Source organism: Mustela erminea, chromosome 1 (assembly GCF_009829155.1).
Source record: "Mustela erminea isolate mMusErm1 chromosome 1, mMusErm1.Pri, whole genome shotgun sequence".
Lineage (NCBI taxonomy): Eukaryota > Metazoa > Chordata > Mammalia > Carnivora > Mustelidae > Mustela > Mustela erminea.
The window spans coordinates 214,524,079-214,540,377 of record NC_045614.1 but is presented as its reverse complement, the minus strand read 5'-3'; the positions used below and the strand labels follow the sequence as shown (position 1 = coordinate 214,540,377).

The window sequence follows — 16,299 nt, the reverse complement described above, 5'->3', positions numbered from 1 at the left end:
ATATTGGGGCACCTGGGTGACTCAGTTGGCTAAGCCTCTGCCTTCAGCTCAGGTCATGATCTCGGGCCCACAAGGGGCTCCCCATTCAGAGGGAGTCTGCTTCTCCCTCTGCTTCTCCTCCCCACTCATGCTTGCTCTCTCTCTCTCAAATAAGTAAATAAAAATCTTTTAAAAAATATGAAATATTTAGGGATAAATCTGAAAAAAGTGATGTAAGAGATCTATGTACCAAAAACAACAAAACATTGCTGAGAGGAACTAAAGATGGCCTAACAAGCCAGAGGTATGGCTTGACCATGGCTAGAAGACTCAATTTTGTCAAGTTATTTGTTCTCTGTGAATTTATCTATCAACTCAACATGATCCCAGTGACAATCCCATTTGACAATCCCAATTGACAAGCTGATTTTAACATCCCCATGGAAACTCAGAGGACCTGAGTAAAATAGCCAAACAACTTGGAGGCCAAAGGACAGAGTTGGAGGACAAATGCTCTCACATTTCAAGATTAATTATAAAGCTGCAGCAACCAGAACAGTGTTGTATTGGTGTAAAGGTAGAGAACTAGAGGAGCAGAGCAGAAGAGAGAGCACAGAAATAGACCCAGGTACAGACATCTCAGTTATAAAGATGCAGACGCAGTTCGGTGGGAAAGGGCTGGTCTTTTCAAGAAATGGTGCTAGGACAATTGATATCCTTATTTAAAAAATATGAACTTTCATCAATTTCTGATCCACCATAATTAACTCAAGATGGATCAAAGTAAAGCAAAACTATAAAATTTCTGGGAGAAAATCTTTGTGCCGTCCAGTTATGTAAAAATTTCTTAGCTGTAACACCAGAAGGATCATTCATAAAAAAAACAAATTGGCAGTTGGGCTTCATCAAAATTAAAAACATCTTCAGAAACTTTTAAGGAGTGAAAACACAAGCCACAGTTTGGAGAAAGTATTTGCAAATGTACATCTAATTTTTCTACATATAGCTGCCCAGTTTTCCCAGCACCATTTATTTAAATGGTGCTGGGAAAACTGGTCAGCTATATGTAGAAGAATGAAACTCGACCATTCTCTTACACCGTACACAAAGATAAACTCAAAATGGATAAAAGATCTCAATGTGAGACAGGAATCCATCAGAATCCTAGAGGAGAATATAGGCAGTAATCTCTTTGATATCAACCACAGCAACTTCTTTCAAGATATGCCTCCAAAGGCAAAGGAAACAAAAGCGAAGATGAACTTTTGGGACTTCATCAAAATCAAAAGCTTTTGCACAGCCAAGGAAACAGTCAAGAAAACAAAGAGGCAACCCACAGAATGGGAGAAGATATTTGCAAATGACAGTACAGACAAAAGGTTGATATCCAGGATCTATAATGAACTCCTCAAACTCAACACACACAAAACAGACAATCATATCAAAAAATGGGCAGAAGATATGGACAGACACTTCTCCAATAAAGACATACAAATGGCTATCAGACACATGAAAAAATGTTCATCATCACTAGCCGTCAGGGAGATTCAAATTAAAACTACATTGAGATATCACCTTACACCAGTTAGAATGGCCAAAATTAGCAAGACAGGAAACAACATGTGTTGGAGGGGATGTGGAGAAAGGGGAACCCTCTTACACTGTTGGTGGGAATGCAAGTTGGTGCAGCCTCTTTGGGGAACAGTGTGGAGATTCCTCAAGAAATGAAAAATAGAACTTCCCTATGACCCTGCCATTGCACTCCTGGGTATTTACCCCAAAGATACAGATGGAGTGAAAAGAAGGGCCATCTGTACCCCAATGTTCATAGCAGCAATGGCCACGGTTGCCAAACTGTGGAAAGAACCAAGATGCCCTTCAGCGGACGAATGGATAAGGAAGATGTGGTCCATATACACTATGGAGTATTATGCCTCCATCAGAAAGGATGAATACCCAAATTTTGTAGCAACATGGACAGGACTGGAAGAGATTATGCTGAGTGAAATAAGTCAAGCAGAGAGAGTCAATTATCATATGGTTTCACTTATTGGTGGAGCATAACAAATAGCATGGAGGACATGGGGAGTTAGAGAGGAGACGGGAGTTGGGGTAAATTGGAAGGGGAGGTGAACCATGAGAGACTATGGACTCTGAAAAACAATCTGAGGGTTTTGAAGGGGCAGGGGGTGGGAGGTCGGGGTACCAGGTGGTGGGTATTATAGAGGGCACGGATTGCGTGGAGCACTGGGTGTGGTGCAAAAATAATGAATACTGTTGTGCTGAAAATAAAAAATAAATTTAAAAAAATGTACATCTAATAAAAGACTTAATGACCAGATTATAAAAGAGCTCTGAAAAGTCAACCATAAGAAAACAAGCAACACAATCGAAAAACAGACAAAAGATTTGAACAGGCATTCCATCCACCCCCGAAAAAAGGAAGATGTTAGGATGGGAAATAAGCTCATGAAAAGATGTTCAATATTATTTGTCATTTGGGAAATTAAAATTAAAATCACATGGGTTATCACTATACAGACCTATTAGGTTTTTAAAAAGAGTGACCATATCAAGTGTCAGCAGCAATGTGGAACAGCAGGAACTCTTAGACACTGCTGATGGGAATGCAAAATGGTACAGCCTCTTTGGAAAACAGTTTGGCAGTTTCTTAAGAAGTTAAATGTACACTTACCTTATGCTCCAGTGGTTCCATTCCAGGGTATTCACCCCAAAGGAAAGAAATCCTATGCCCATATGTAAGACTTGTGTATCAATGTTCATAGAAGTTTTATTTGTAATAGGCAAACAATGAAGAGAGCAGAAAGGTCCATCAGCAGGTGATGAGCAAACAAATTATGGTATAAGTCACACAATTGGATAGTACTCAGCACTTAAAAAAAAGAATGAACTCTTGATATACCTAGTAACTTGGATGAATCTCAAAATAATGATGCCAAGTTAAAGAATGCAAACCAAATAGAAGTGCAGACTGTATGATTCCATTCATATAAAACTGTGGGAAATGCAAACGGAAGGGGGCAAAATATAGTCAGTGGTTGTCTGAGGTAAAGGTGGGGAGCAGGGAGCATCAGGGGAGAGGAATGACACGGGGGCCGAGGGAAACTTCTGGAGACAGTGGACATGTCGACTCTCTGGATGTTGGTGTTCATCTCCCAAGTATATGCATGCGTCTGTAACGATCAAATCAGACACTTCAAATATGTGCAGTTTATCACATGTCATTTGCATACTGTATTTCTATATATGCAATAAAAGAGGTTTAAAAAATTGTATCCAAATGGCTTATGATTTAGTTTTCTTATGAAATATATGCTGTCAGTATGGCAACTATGTTGACCCATTGGATGCATTTAAAATGATCATTTAAATGTTGGTGAATCACCTAATAAACTCATTCAAGTGCTGGTATCATTGCTACTGAAATGCTTAATATGAAACCATCTGGTCCCCATTTTTCTTATGATGTGTTTTTGTCCAAGAATACTGTTAATACTAAGAACAGTTATCTTTCTATTTATTATGGCAGAAGGAAGTACATAAGTTTACCTAAAAGCTGATATTAATAACACTGAAATTAATAAGTCCTAGTAAATTCCACATTGTGGCTTCACTAGGTTGGAAACACTCTGTCTCAAAAGAACATAGCACCATGTAAAGCATTTATGACAACTTTTAGGTTTAGTAAATTCTAAAACATCTTACAGATATGGATTGAAATCATAGTTTGTGTTTACATCAGGCCCACAGAGATCATCTCCTGACCTCAGGCCCCTTCACCTGATCAATGCAAAGTCCCTTTTACTACATAAAGTATTTGTGTCTTTTTAATTATGAAGCAGTGTAGATCAATGAACCCAGTAATTAATCTGAGTTAATGTTTTTTATCAGTGAAATAGATTAGGTTATAATAGTGACCAACAGTAGACTGACTGTGCCTCATACCATGTACTATAGGAATGTATTAAAGGGGCACCTGGGTGGCTCAGTTGGTTAGGCATCTGCCTTCAGCTCAGGTCATGGCCCTGGGGTCCTGGGATCGAGCCCCATGTCGGGTTCCCTTCTCCTTGGGGAGCCTGCTTCTCCCTTTCCCTCTGCCTCTGCCTGCTGCACCCCCTGCTTATGTGCTCACTTGCTCTCTCTCTGTCAAATAAATAATCTTTAAAAAAAAAACTGACATTACATCCACTAGATAATTGGTGACAATAAAGAATTTTCTATCCACCCATCCCACACACACACAAAAAAGATTTCTCTATAATAAGACCACATTTGCATCTCATGAAAACTACCTATTGCATTAATGAGCAGGAAATATTAATAGACAATTTTGTTAATATGGCATCTTCTCATTGGCACATTTTTAATTGTATGAGATTATTTTTTCAAGCATGTTAAAGGAGCTACAATTCAGTCTCCTAGCCATAGAGACCTTGCAAAATAGAGACTCATAGGAGACTGTGTACTGTGGGACAATTCAGCCATCAATAGAGGCTTATAGTTCTTTCAGATATAAATGAGGAGGGCAATAATTCTTCAGATGCACCTTCTTTTTTACAGCTAAACCTATAAAGCCTTCCATTAGAGTACATTTTAATCTAGTAGAATTGTTTTAAGAGTGAGGTTGTTTAGAGATATTAAGGCTTATTTGGCTCCAGTGGATTTCCATTAGAATTATTTCCTTTTTTTTTTCCTGTGATATCAGTGTTTATTAAACAAAGAGAGCAAGATGGCTAGCTCTCTGCTACATCAGACACGGGGCATCAAAACTCATTGTAGCCCTCTGGAAGCATGTGATTCAGAGGGAATATTTTTTTTAATGTAGATGGAGTGGAGTATAAGCACGTCATCAAACCTCAACATTCTAAATCAAAACTGGAAAAAAATACTCCAGCACCCTAACCTCCATTCATCATCTCCCTTTTCCTGTCATGTCAGATTCTGAGTGAGTTGCACTGATTAACCTGAAAGATTACGGGATGAGTGATAATTTTCAATATAGTCTCAGATTTGGGACTCAACACTATAGGTAAAACAAGAAAAGCTGAAGAGCGTGTTTTTTCATAGGCCTGTCACGGGGTTTGAAATAATGGAACATTTTAAGGTTACAGTGATACATAAGTTCGGTCAAATGATGTCCATTTGGGGTCACATAGCATGGCGTAAGTGAAAAAAGTTTCAAGGCCTACAGACCTGGATTCAAAACTCACTTATCCCAACTCTAGCTCTGTGACCTTGGACAGGTTATTTCTGAGCCTCAGTGCATTCATCTGTAAGATAGGGTTACTAGTACCCATTACACAGGACTGTCTTCATGATGAAGTAATCCACCGTATGTAAGCACTTAACCTCTGGGCTGGCATAGAGCCTACCGCAGGGATGGTGGTGATCATTATTCAAGCATTTACAAATATGGATCATGTGGCAGCACTCTGCTAGGCCTGAAGTTACAACAGGAACAGACAGCCTCTGTCTTCAGGGAGCTTTCAGTCAAATGGCTTTAGTCAAGTAATTTTTCCCAGTAAAATAGTCAATGGGGAAATAGACTGACTTGTGTTTGCATCTCTCGCATAAAGACACAGGCAGGGCGCTGGAGAGTCCCAGCATTTGTCCCAGAAATACTTGTCCAAGAGGGAACTAGTATTCGTTGATTGTAAACTACATGACGGATACCGTGATGGGTATTTACAAACAGTTTCATTTCTCCCTATAATAACCCCATGGAATCCGTGCTGTTATCACGTTATGTAGATGGCCAAGCTCGCTTAACTAATGGACAGACTTGGGTTTGAACCCATGCTGGTATTCCTTCGTATTGTCACCTTGGATTGTCACACTCCCACTCCTGTAGCTATTGAACAATTTGTGACTGTAAATGAAACACAGTCTTGAATTAAGCCTGTATCCTATGATACTGGGATGGCTTTCTCAGAGGTGTGTTACAAGGAAGGAGGAGGGAATTTTTATAAGGCTTTAGAAGGGGAAGTCAGCCAAGAACAACTGGTCCAAAATTCTTCTCACAGATGAGCTTCTCGCAGTGATGTGGATTTATCAGGATGGATGGGGGAGGAAGTTCGGAGCTAAAGTCATGAGCAAGGAGGGGTGAGGAGGAACTCCTCCCAGGGACACGGACAGGCAAGGCTATGAGGGCCCAAGGGAACATTTTTGGACCTTTGGAGTTTGGTACACCAACATCTTGGTCTCTTCTTAACCATTTACAAATGTTCAAAAGTGAGGATCTTTGCCTGTGCTTCTGTCCCCTGTTACACAGCAGAATGGGTCTGGAAAGATTGATTCTTTGCCTTAGGATGTGCGGTGTTTGCTGCTGTGATACTTAATGAAAAAATTCCTGACCTTGAAGGGGGAAAACATGAACAACTGTTTCACCCGTCTGAGCGTGTCCTCTTCACGTGGCCTGAGCCTGTCCCCTTCACATGGCCTGAGCCTGTCCCCTTCACATGGCCAGGAGTAGATGATGTGAACGCAGGTTGTGGGAAGCAAAAACACTCATGAAAGATTAAGAGCAGTGTTAATGTTAGGAGGCTTATTGGGGCTAAGATTTCTGTAGTGGGGAGATGTTGAACCACCTCCTGTATTCCATGAGACAAGGAGAAAGTTTGAGAGTCAAGCCAAGGCAGAAAGAGGCAGAAACTGATTTATGGGAAAAAACCAAAAAACTCTTAGTAGAGGGCGCCTGAGTGGCTCAGTGGGTTAAAGCCTCTGCCTTCAGCTCAGGTCATGATCCCAGGGTCCTGGGATTGAGCCCTGCATCAGGCTTTCTGCTCAGCAGGGAGCCTGCTTCCCCCTCTCTCTGCCTGCCTCTCTGCCTGCCTCTCTGCCTACTTGTGATCTCTCTCTCTGTCAAATAAATAAAATCTTTAAAAAAAAAAAAAAAACTCTTAGTAGAGAGGATGTTAGATCCCTGTTGTGAAGGGTCTGATGGCAGCTAATTTCTCTTTTGCTTTCTTGATAAAACAGAAGAATCGAGGATATTAAGTGAAAAGAAAGTAACCCTTGTAAAGCCCCTGGGAGCTGAGTTCCTTTTTTTCAAGTGCGTTGATGCAACATCCCCTGGCAGCATTACTGTGCCTTAGTGCAGGGACATTGCAGAGGGACGCAAAGCCATCTGGCGTGTAACCAAAGCCAGCCTTCTGGAGGGCCCACATTTGGGGTCCTTCTTGTTTGATTTCATATTGTCTCCATTTTAAATTCTCACTTCAGATAACTCAGGGCTTGCTTATCAACAGTATCCAAAGTCCGTGTGCAAGGGCGCCAGGCTGCCTCAGTCAGTGGAGCACGCTACTCTTGATCTCAGGGTTGTGAGTTCGAGCCCCACGTTGGGCATAGAGAAATTACTTAACAAAAAATAAAAAAAAAAAAAAATAGTTTGCGTATGTTGGAATCACTCTTTCTAAATTACCGTGGCTCAGGGCTATGTGAGAAGCTACGTGCAGCGGCTGTCCTGAGCGATCTCAGAGCTGGACTCACTGCACCTCAGAGAGCAGCTTTCCTGTGAAATTCGTGTTCTTGGGGAGTGTGCATTTAACTGTGGGCTGCCGGCTCTCCCAGGGCCCTTCAATCAGAAAGGAAGGAAGAAGTCTTGCTGACCTTGTGGGGCGCATATGGGAGAGCTTGAGTGTGAGACACTGTCACAGGCCTTTTTTGTCACACAGTGGCTTAGCTCAGTCAAGTTCAATACTGCTGCCTAAGCTCTAAACCAAGAATTTAAAAATAGAGTGGAAGTAAAATGCAGTAATCTATTTTTCACTGAATGTTAATTAAGCAGGGTGCCAAGAACAAAGGGCCAAAGATTTATTTTAGCTACATGGACCCTGAAACAGTGTGTGAAAGTTGCTTTGGGAAGTAATTCACTGAACTAAAACTTTCATGACCTAAACATTCCTGAAGAACCACTGTGTTTAAATCACCTTGTACGGTACTCAGTTTGAATCAAATCCACCCAAAATAAAAGAGACTCTGTCTAGGTCTTAATTAAATAAAGTTACTCCGCCATGGACTTTGGTTATAAGGACTTTGGACTATGTGGGATCTTTTGTCTCTGATGAGAAACTAGGATCACTTCATCAAATTTCATTTCCATCTTCAGTTTTTAAACACATTTCATTGAACTCTGCTTTACTTTATTCTTACTTAATTCCTAAGTAAGAGTTTTTTTCACACTGAATAGTTAAGTTTATAATAATTAGACAAACTCAGTTTTTATTTTTCCAGATCCATTATTTGTAAAAGTCCAGTCTTTATGTAGCTGCAAATATAGGCAGTTCGTTATTAAACAAATATGAACTTTCCGTTGGGTAGGTTGTCTTCAAAAAGCCTCCAATACTTGGATGATTTTTCCATGCAAATCAGCATGTTTTTCTGACTTCCTTCTGTCATCATGTAACATATAATCAGGGAAGTTATTTTCATGTTATAATAGTCTAAATAAAGCACAGAAAGGAATGCAAATTTTTTAAAATTAAAATGTAAAAAAGCCTTATAATTATGGATCAAGTGTACATCCCTGGGACTCACTATCACTCTTATATTTAGAATGAATGTGAGCTCTAGAGAACTACTAGATTCATCAGTTGTATCCTATATTATATGTTTAATCTCAAAAGTGTAATTTCATCACTAATAAATAAAAGTGTGTGCATCTCCACAAATAATGTCTGGCTTTCCTCCGTGTTCCACTTCATACCAGCCACCCACACCTACCACGTATTGTCCTTCTCTTCAAGGCAAAAAAGAAAAAAAAGTCAACATTCTTAGAGAATGAGGATGTAATTCAGTAATTCATAAATTGTTGTCATTGTTGTTCTCTGATATGAACTTTATCTTCCATTGCCTGTGAGCATAATCTCACCAAAGTTTGGTCTCATAAATCTTATGCGGAGAAAACATAAAAGCCAAACTGAGATTTTTCCAGAAAATAACTTGAAAGGAATGTATTGTTTCCCTTTCCTAGTCCTCCACTTATAGTTAAGTATAATAAGGCATATGTTCATTTTAATGTCAGTAGCTATAAATCTAAAAATACTTTTCTTCTGTCAGGTTGTTTACTATGTCTCTGCCTGGTCCAGCAGAAACAGACATAGACCGGCAGCTCCCCGATGCTGCATTAGGACCCGGTAGGCTGGCCGCTGAGTGCGGGGGCAGCCCGGGCGCAGGTGACTGTCCCAGTGGCAGTCCCGGACACGCCTCCGATAGGAGTGTTGACTATAGCAGGTCCCAGTGTTCCTGCAGAAGTTTAAGTTCTCGCTGTGATTACTCAGAAGACTTTCTCTCTGAATGTTCAGAAACTGCTCTTAATAGAAATTATTTAGAGAAACCCGTGATAAAAGAGGAAAAGGACGAGAAGAAAAAGTACGTCTCTAAAATCTCCCAATCTAAAGGTAAGAAGCAGTCTTTTCCAAGTAAGACCAAATTTCTGTTTCTAATAACATTTTTATTTAATGCTCTAGTATTTTAAGTAGACCACATTCCGTTTTATTATCCTCCCACATTTGAAATGTGTCTGTATAAGTGAACTTTTATAGAAGGAATTAGGAAATGGAGAAATTAAGAATCATAACAAGACAGCAGGAAGTTAGGCTGAAAATGTAAAGCCTAGCCCTCTTGCCCATCTCACCCTCCTGGAGCCCACGAGTGAGGCTGGTTCCGTTTTTAGTTAACAGGTGGCCTCGTTACAGATACTTGGATCTCACTGGCTTCTTGCCTTTCATCTCAGCTGAAGAGCCAATGTTTGAATTGCCAATGAAATGTAAAAACCTGTTTCAACACCCCAAGAAGATGGGCTTCAAGTCTGGTGAGGCAAAGGTCATCCTTTGAAACAGGGGTGGTTCCAAAGGCTGTTGATAATGTCACTCCCTCGCAGACTGTCAGAGTACTGACACCATCCATTCCTAACTGTCCAAACTGGAAGGAGCCTTGTGATATCCCTAAGCTCATTCCCTGCCTCCCTGCCTGGACCGTGATGACTCCCTCCCATTTAGGCAATCCTGGGCTTATAAATACCCCGAATAGAGAAATAGCTGAAACGCTCTTCCACTGTGACCACCAGAGCTGCCGTCAGTCAACAACTAGAAAATACGTTAGCATGTAATGCTATATGTGGAACACACCTACCGTCACCTTTACCCCGTATCTCCCACCCCCTGCCCCCTGTGACCAGGTGTGCCTAGGACTCCCTGTGCTACTTCTGAATCATCTTCAGGTCCCCTTCTTCTAAGCTGTAGGGTAGGGATTCTTAATCTAAGACCCATGTCTGTGAGTCCCATGAAAATCTTTGCATTTTTTTTGTGTCTATTTACATCTTTAAATTTTTCTAGGGAGAAGGGACCCATGAGCTTCTACCAGATCCTCAAAAAGCTAAAAGCCCTTTTCCCAGAGAGGTGGGAGCCTTACACTCACAGGCAAGGCCCACGGTAGGACATGAAAGGTCCAGTTCCTTCTCTCACCTAGGACTCTGTCAAAAGAAGTCTGTTTGTGGCATTTGGAAGAGATTATCACAATAGAACCCATATCGTGGGTAGACTCCATGGTTATAATCCCTTATCCACATTTGTAATTTATAAAACTCTGAAAATCAAACATTTTCTATAGCTGTGGCACCCAAACTGATTTGGCAACAAAAACCTGATTTGGACTAACATGAGACTGATCTTTATTCATTTCACTTAGTGTGAAGAGTCCTATATTTCACAAAAATATTCTTTGATTAAAATCTGCTATCCCCAACCCTACAGGGAGTACTATGGACAACACTGTACATGCAGCAGAATAATAATAATAATAATAATTCAGAAACAGTCTGGCCCCAGGGTTTTATGACAGGGGTCATGGCTCTATACATTTTATATCGATTCTGCACTTTTGTGGGGCTGCATGAAAAGCAGTTAACATTTATAAAACTATTTCTATAGGAACTGAACTGTGGGTTCTAAGTGCCTGATAACTTAACTTCTAAAAATTGTTTCCTCATTTATTCCACAATTATTTATTGAGTGTTTTATGCAAGATACCTGGTCATAAATTGGGGCCCTTCATTAAGAGTAGTTTAATCAATAGGCCAAATCTGCCTCATTTTATGAAATGAGATAGAAATTGTAAGAGATACTTAACTCTAGCAAACAAACTGAGGGTCGCTGGAGGTGGGTGGGGGATGGGGTAACGGGGGGGGGATGGGCACTAAGGAGGGCGCCTGATGGAATGAGCACTGGGTGTTGTATGCAGCCGATGAATCACTAAATTCTACCCTGAAATTAATAATACACTACACGTTAACTTAAAAACAAAAAAGAAACTGTAGATTTTGTCATTCTTACATGTGTAGGTTAGTGTAATGAGATACAAAAATCATTAAGGACTAAACCCTGTTTCAACTTTCCATAACCTTAATTAGTATACAAATATGCATAATATGTAGTATGAATTTATTCTATATCACTCAAACACAAGTGGTATATTTACCTTCTGAAGGGGACCAGTCTGGTTCATCGTCCCCCAAACACCCACTAAGGTAGGCAGAAGATGCAATCTCGGGCAGGTTTGGGGGGTGGCGGGAGGGTGGGCACCCTTACACAGATGAGATCACCAGAGAAGGGTTCTGGTCCTTCATTCTCATCACTTATGTGCTCCTTGTCCAAGCACACTAAGAGGCTGATACTTCTTGTTTTCAAAGCACCCATACTCCGGATGCACATTTCCTCCTGGGGCCTTGGCCAGTGCTCCCAGGGCCACCGAGATTCGTCCCAGGCACCCACTCCTTCTGACTCTGCCCTCCCATCATGTGAGTGTAGCATAAGACAGGGACAGAAGTCTCCACTGCCCACAGAACCCACCACCCGTCGTCCTTCTAGTCAGGGAAATCCCTCTCTCCACCAGGTCACACCACCCAAGAGTGTAAAATATTCTAAGCTGGGAGTCAGGCTTCCAAGTAGAACATGTAGGACCTGACACCCCTGTTGTAATCCAGCCCAACCCACATTGCCTGGGTCTGGGGCTCCCCTAGCCAGCACCCAAGATATTAAATTGCCTGGTGTCCCAGTAGGTGTCCTAGAGTCAGCCCTCCACTTTCCAATTTTCAGTGTACTCAAAAATCTATTCCAAAATACTCAAATATCCAACCAGAGCCCTTACGAAATCGTTCCCAGTGGGACGATAGTTGTAAAGCCAGTCCATCAATTATTGGTATGATGCGGATACTATGATCGTTGTCACCGTCTAGTCTGTCATAGTCACGACTGAAATGCTTTATCCCCGAAAGCATCCTGTTTCTGCTGGCTCACTTCCATCGCAGGCAGCACCCCCTTCCCGCCACCCATACCAAACATGTTAAGCTGAGTCTCAGATGATGTGTGCACACTTGGGCCAATAGCTTAATGTTCAGACTCCAGTGACATTGGCCACTGAGTGCTTTCTCTCTCCGGGATGAAGACCATGTTTTTTTAGATCCTAGAATCTAGTTTCAATCTCTCTCAGAATGTGGATATAATAATACACACACACACACACACACACACACACACATACACACAGGCAGTGTGCACATATATGTACATAAGCGTCAAATGAATGCACGTGTGTATGGGACCTGGGTTCTCTGTCTCCCCACCCCCTAGCTGTGTGCCCACCGGTAAGTGACTTCACAAAGCATCGGTTTGTTCATCTTTAAAAGGGGATAATAACACAGTGACATTACATATACAGTTGACATAGTCAGTGCAGTTATACAAGGTTGGTGCTTAGAAGTTGGGTGTAATATTATTTAGATACATTTTGTTTAAAAATAGACTTCTGAATACAAGCCAACTAACTACTTCCTTTTAAGTCCAGTCCAAAGTAATGGGGAAAATTGTCTATGTTGGACTTACTGAGAGATGGACTATCCATACAATTCCTCTAAGCAGCTCAGTGGCTTTCTGGGTTTGTTTTTTTTTTAATATATGAGATCATCATATATAACACTGGATTCTAAGGTTATTCTCGAATTGCTTTATAACATATTATCGGAAGGGTTATATCAGAAAGTCTACATAAAACATTTAGTTCGATGCTTAACACACGGTAAGCCCTTAGTAAATGATATCTATTATTATGGCTTTTAGTATAGCTTTAATAATGGAAATAAGCATAAGTTTTCCAATCAAAGAAGACCTGGTTTTCAATCCATGCTGTGTGTCTTTGTGGTTATGGAACCTTGGACAAATGACTTACAGTCTTCAGCTGTTAAATAGACTCCTGCTGACCCTGAGTGAGGTATGAGGTATCCTCCATATGAAGTCCCTGCCCTAGAGCATGGCTATTCATTACATGTGTTCTTTCGCCCTCTAGTTTGCCTGTGTACGTGTGCACAGGTGCGGGGGTGGGGGAGGGGGACACAAACGTGCATATCTGCCTCCGTATGCGTATTACTAGTAACAAACTGGATTGTCTGCTTACACAGGCCAGAAGGAAATCTCAGTTGAAAAAAAGCACACCTGGAATGCACCACATTTACATTCCCAAAACAATATGATTACCCAAAGAAGAGACGCTATGACTCACCGCATACTGTCAGCAAGGCTTCATAAGATTAAAGAGCTAAAAAACGAAGTAGGTGATATCCATCGTAAGTTGGAAGTCACAGTCCTAGAAAACCAGTTCTTGAAACAGCTTCAGCTTAGGCACTTGAAAGCTATAGGGAAATATGAGAATTCACAAAATAATCTACCTCAAATTATGGCAAAACATCAGAATGAAGTCAAAAATTTGAGGCAGCTACTTAGGAAATCCCAGGAAAAGGAAAGAAGTGCATCTCGGAAACTTCGAGAAGCCGACAATGAGCTGCTCAAGACTAAAGACGCCTTGCAGGCCCTGCAGAAGCTTTCTGAAGACAAAAACCTTGCAGAGAGAGAGGAACTTACTCAAAGACTGTCTGTTCTTACAACAAAAACGGAGGCAAATGACAAAAAAATACAGGTCCGTATTTCAGAGGCCTAGAAATTGTAATGTCCCAAAATGGACATGGAGAGGGTGTATGTGCATCACGCCTTATGCCTGTGCAGTGAAGTATTACTAGCTGCTTTGCTGCCAGGCCACACCAGTGATGCTGTCTAAAGAGGGGGTCGGGGCCAGGGGCAAGGGGAGATGTTCCTTCTGTGGTCCAGTGAGCTCATTCTGCAGCCGGGCTCGTTTGTCTCGAAATGACCATTCTCTAAGCTTGTTGGTGTGCTGGAAAGGTTATTGGGTTGGTTTGGGTTGGGTTGGGTTGGGTTGGGCTGGGCTGGGTGAAACCTCTGCAATGCTAACCTTCTACTTTAAATTGTTTATTAAAAGCCTACTTTCCTAAAAGCCTGCCCCCTGCATCTCTCCCATTCCTCATATTCCCCAGTCAGTTGTCTTCTCACTACTGCCGACATTGTTGGTATGTTCGAAACAGAAGTGTTTCCCGGATAATGCTCCTGGGAACAGGGAGGAGAAAGGAACCACAATCATTGACACGAATGCATTGATCTTCCTGAAGGCACATGGTCATCAAAGGCTCAGGGACTGCACCATAAGGGATGATTTGGGAGAACACTCTGATTCTACTGAGAATTCTGCCAATGTTATGTTAGTCCTTGGTCTCTATGGACAGACATAAATTTTTTAAATTTGCTGTTTAATACCTTATTATATGATGGTAAGAGGCCAATTTTTTTATGAACTTGAAATAAGAACATATCAAGTTCATTTCATGTACTTTCTTATCAGTAATTTCCTCTTTGGTAAAAATCTTCCTCTACTTTTAAAGACAATTTTCTCCCATAAAATGAGCAGCCTCATTTTCAGTCATGTAATTTATAATCCAAAGTTCTATTATTTGACCTTCTAAGTAATATTGGATCCATCTTAGCACGTGTCTGTCAGGGAAAAATAAATGTATTTTTATCTCATCTACATATTTTGACATATATATGTTAAGTAGTTCATGTTTTATGTCTGTAACCAAAATCAAAAAGAATTCAAGAACTATCTTCTTATCAGATGCACTTGGTCATATGGGAAATTTTGGGTTGTAGGGCATTTGGTGGTTGGAGAAAATGCTTATGAGCCAAAACATGTAGTATTTTTTTAAATGTTAATAGTTTGGGGACTGGAATTTTTAGGATTATTTCATCCTTCTAGCTTACCATATTGCCCACTTTTCTTTAGTGAGAAAGTATTAATACTATAATGGGGGAAAAAAAGAAAGAAAAGGCCTTTTGGCCAAGCCTTTGTCAAAGTCCAGACCAAAGAGTTCTGCAATAAAATTATCGTGCTGGAGAGGATGGAGAGGAGGTGCTCACAGACCTGTGAGCCCTGAGTGCCGATGGCCGTGGTGCCAGCAGAGATCTTCTGGTCTTAGAATTCCTTCCTCCTTGAGGGGTTGGGGTGAGTCTCTGCAGGAGCTTCCAGGGTCAGTCAGCTGAGACTCGAGCCCTTACGCCTGCCCTCCAGCAGCTGAGGCTTGACAGAGCTCCTGAGTTCACCTGCCACACTAGCAGGTCTCCTCCATGTGAGCCCAGCCACCTGGGTTGAGTTTTAAAGATGGCATTGGTTTGGCTCCATAGCTCAGGGGTTAGAGCACTGGTCTTGTAAAGATGGCATTGGTTATATTTATTTGTTTTCAAGAAATGTTCAAAGGTTGTTTGTATTTTTAAATCAAATTCCAGAGTGTAAAAAAAAAACATTAGGTTCAAAATATATTGATTCTCTAGAATTGGGATCTAGGGTTTTTTGGCTTTTGTGTCTGTGTGTGTAGTTACATTTAGTTCTAATATATGGCATGCACTAAAATTGTTAAAAATTCACACTTCTCAATAATGCAATTACTGCCATTACAATTGAAGTTTTTTTTAAACAATACTACATTGGTGACAGAAGAGTTGAAATATATACTGTTTTCAGAGCTTGGAAAAACAACTGAGGTTGAACAATAGAGCTTTTAATCGGCAGCTGGCCATTGAGACCCGGAAGACGGTAGCAGCTCAAGTAGCTACAAAGACCCTGCAAATGGAAGTAAAACGCCTTCAACAAAAACTTAAGGTACTTCTTTTAAAACAAAATATAACAAAATTTGTGAAATTTTGCTTCCCAAAAATATCAGAACTATTCTTTAAATTATTTAACTTCAAGAAGCTTAAAAAAAAAAATCTATTTCTCAAATTAGCTTTTTGTCCCTACAATCATACGAACAGATAGAAGATCTGAAATTACTCGGATGAGTTCCCAGCCTGGTGAATACGTGCAGTAGGGAGAAAAATTAAATCTCTCAGCGATTCCTCAACAAAA

The 16,299-nt window shown here is 40.8% G+C and overlaps 1 protein-coding gene across 11 annotated transcripts in view; it reads left to right on the top strand.

Moving 5' to 3' along the window:
- The window catches only part of LCA5L (lebercilin LCA5 like), a 41,178-nt gene that overhangs the window by 11,526 nt on the left and 13,353 nt on the right, over positions 1-16,299 (top strand). For 10 of the 11 annotated variants that reach the window (XM_032355173.1, XM_032355234.1, XM_032355188.1 and 7 more), the window contains 4 exons: positions 9,058-9,398; positions 9,674-9,811; positions 13,451-13,965; positions 15,916-16,053. In XM_032355173.1, coding sequence (XP_032211064.1) covers positions 9,068-9,398; positions 9,674-9,811; positions 13,451-13,965; positions 15,916-16,053 — 1,122 coding nt within the window. In that variant the 5' untranslated portion in view covers positions 9,058-9,067. The remainder of the gene's footprint in view (positions 1-9,057; positions 9,399-9,673; positions 9,812-13,450; positions 13,966-15,915; positions 16,054-16,299) is intronic. The other variant, XM_032355250.1, reaches the window with a different exon arrangement.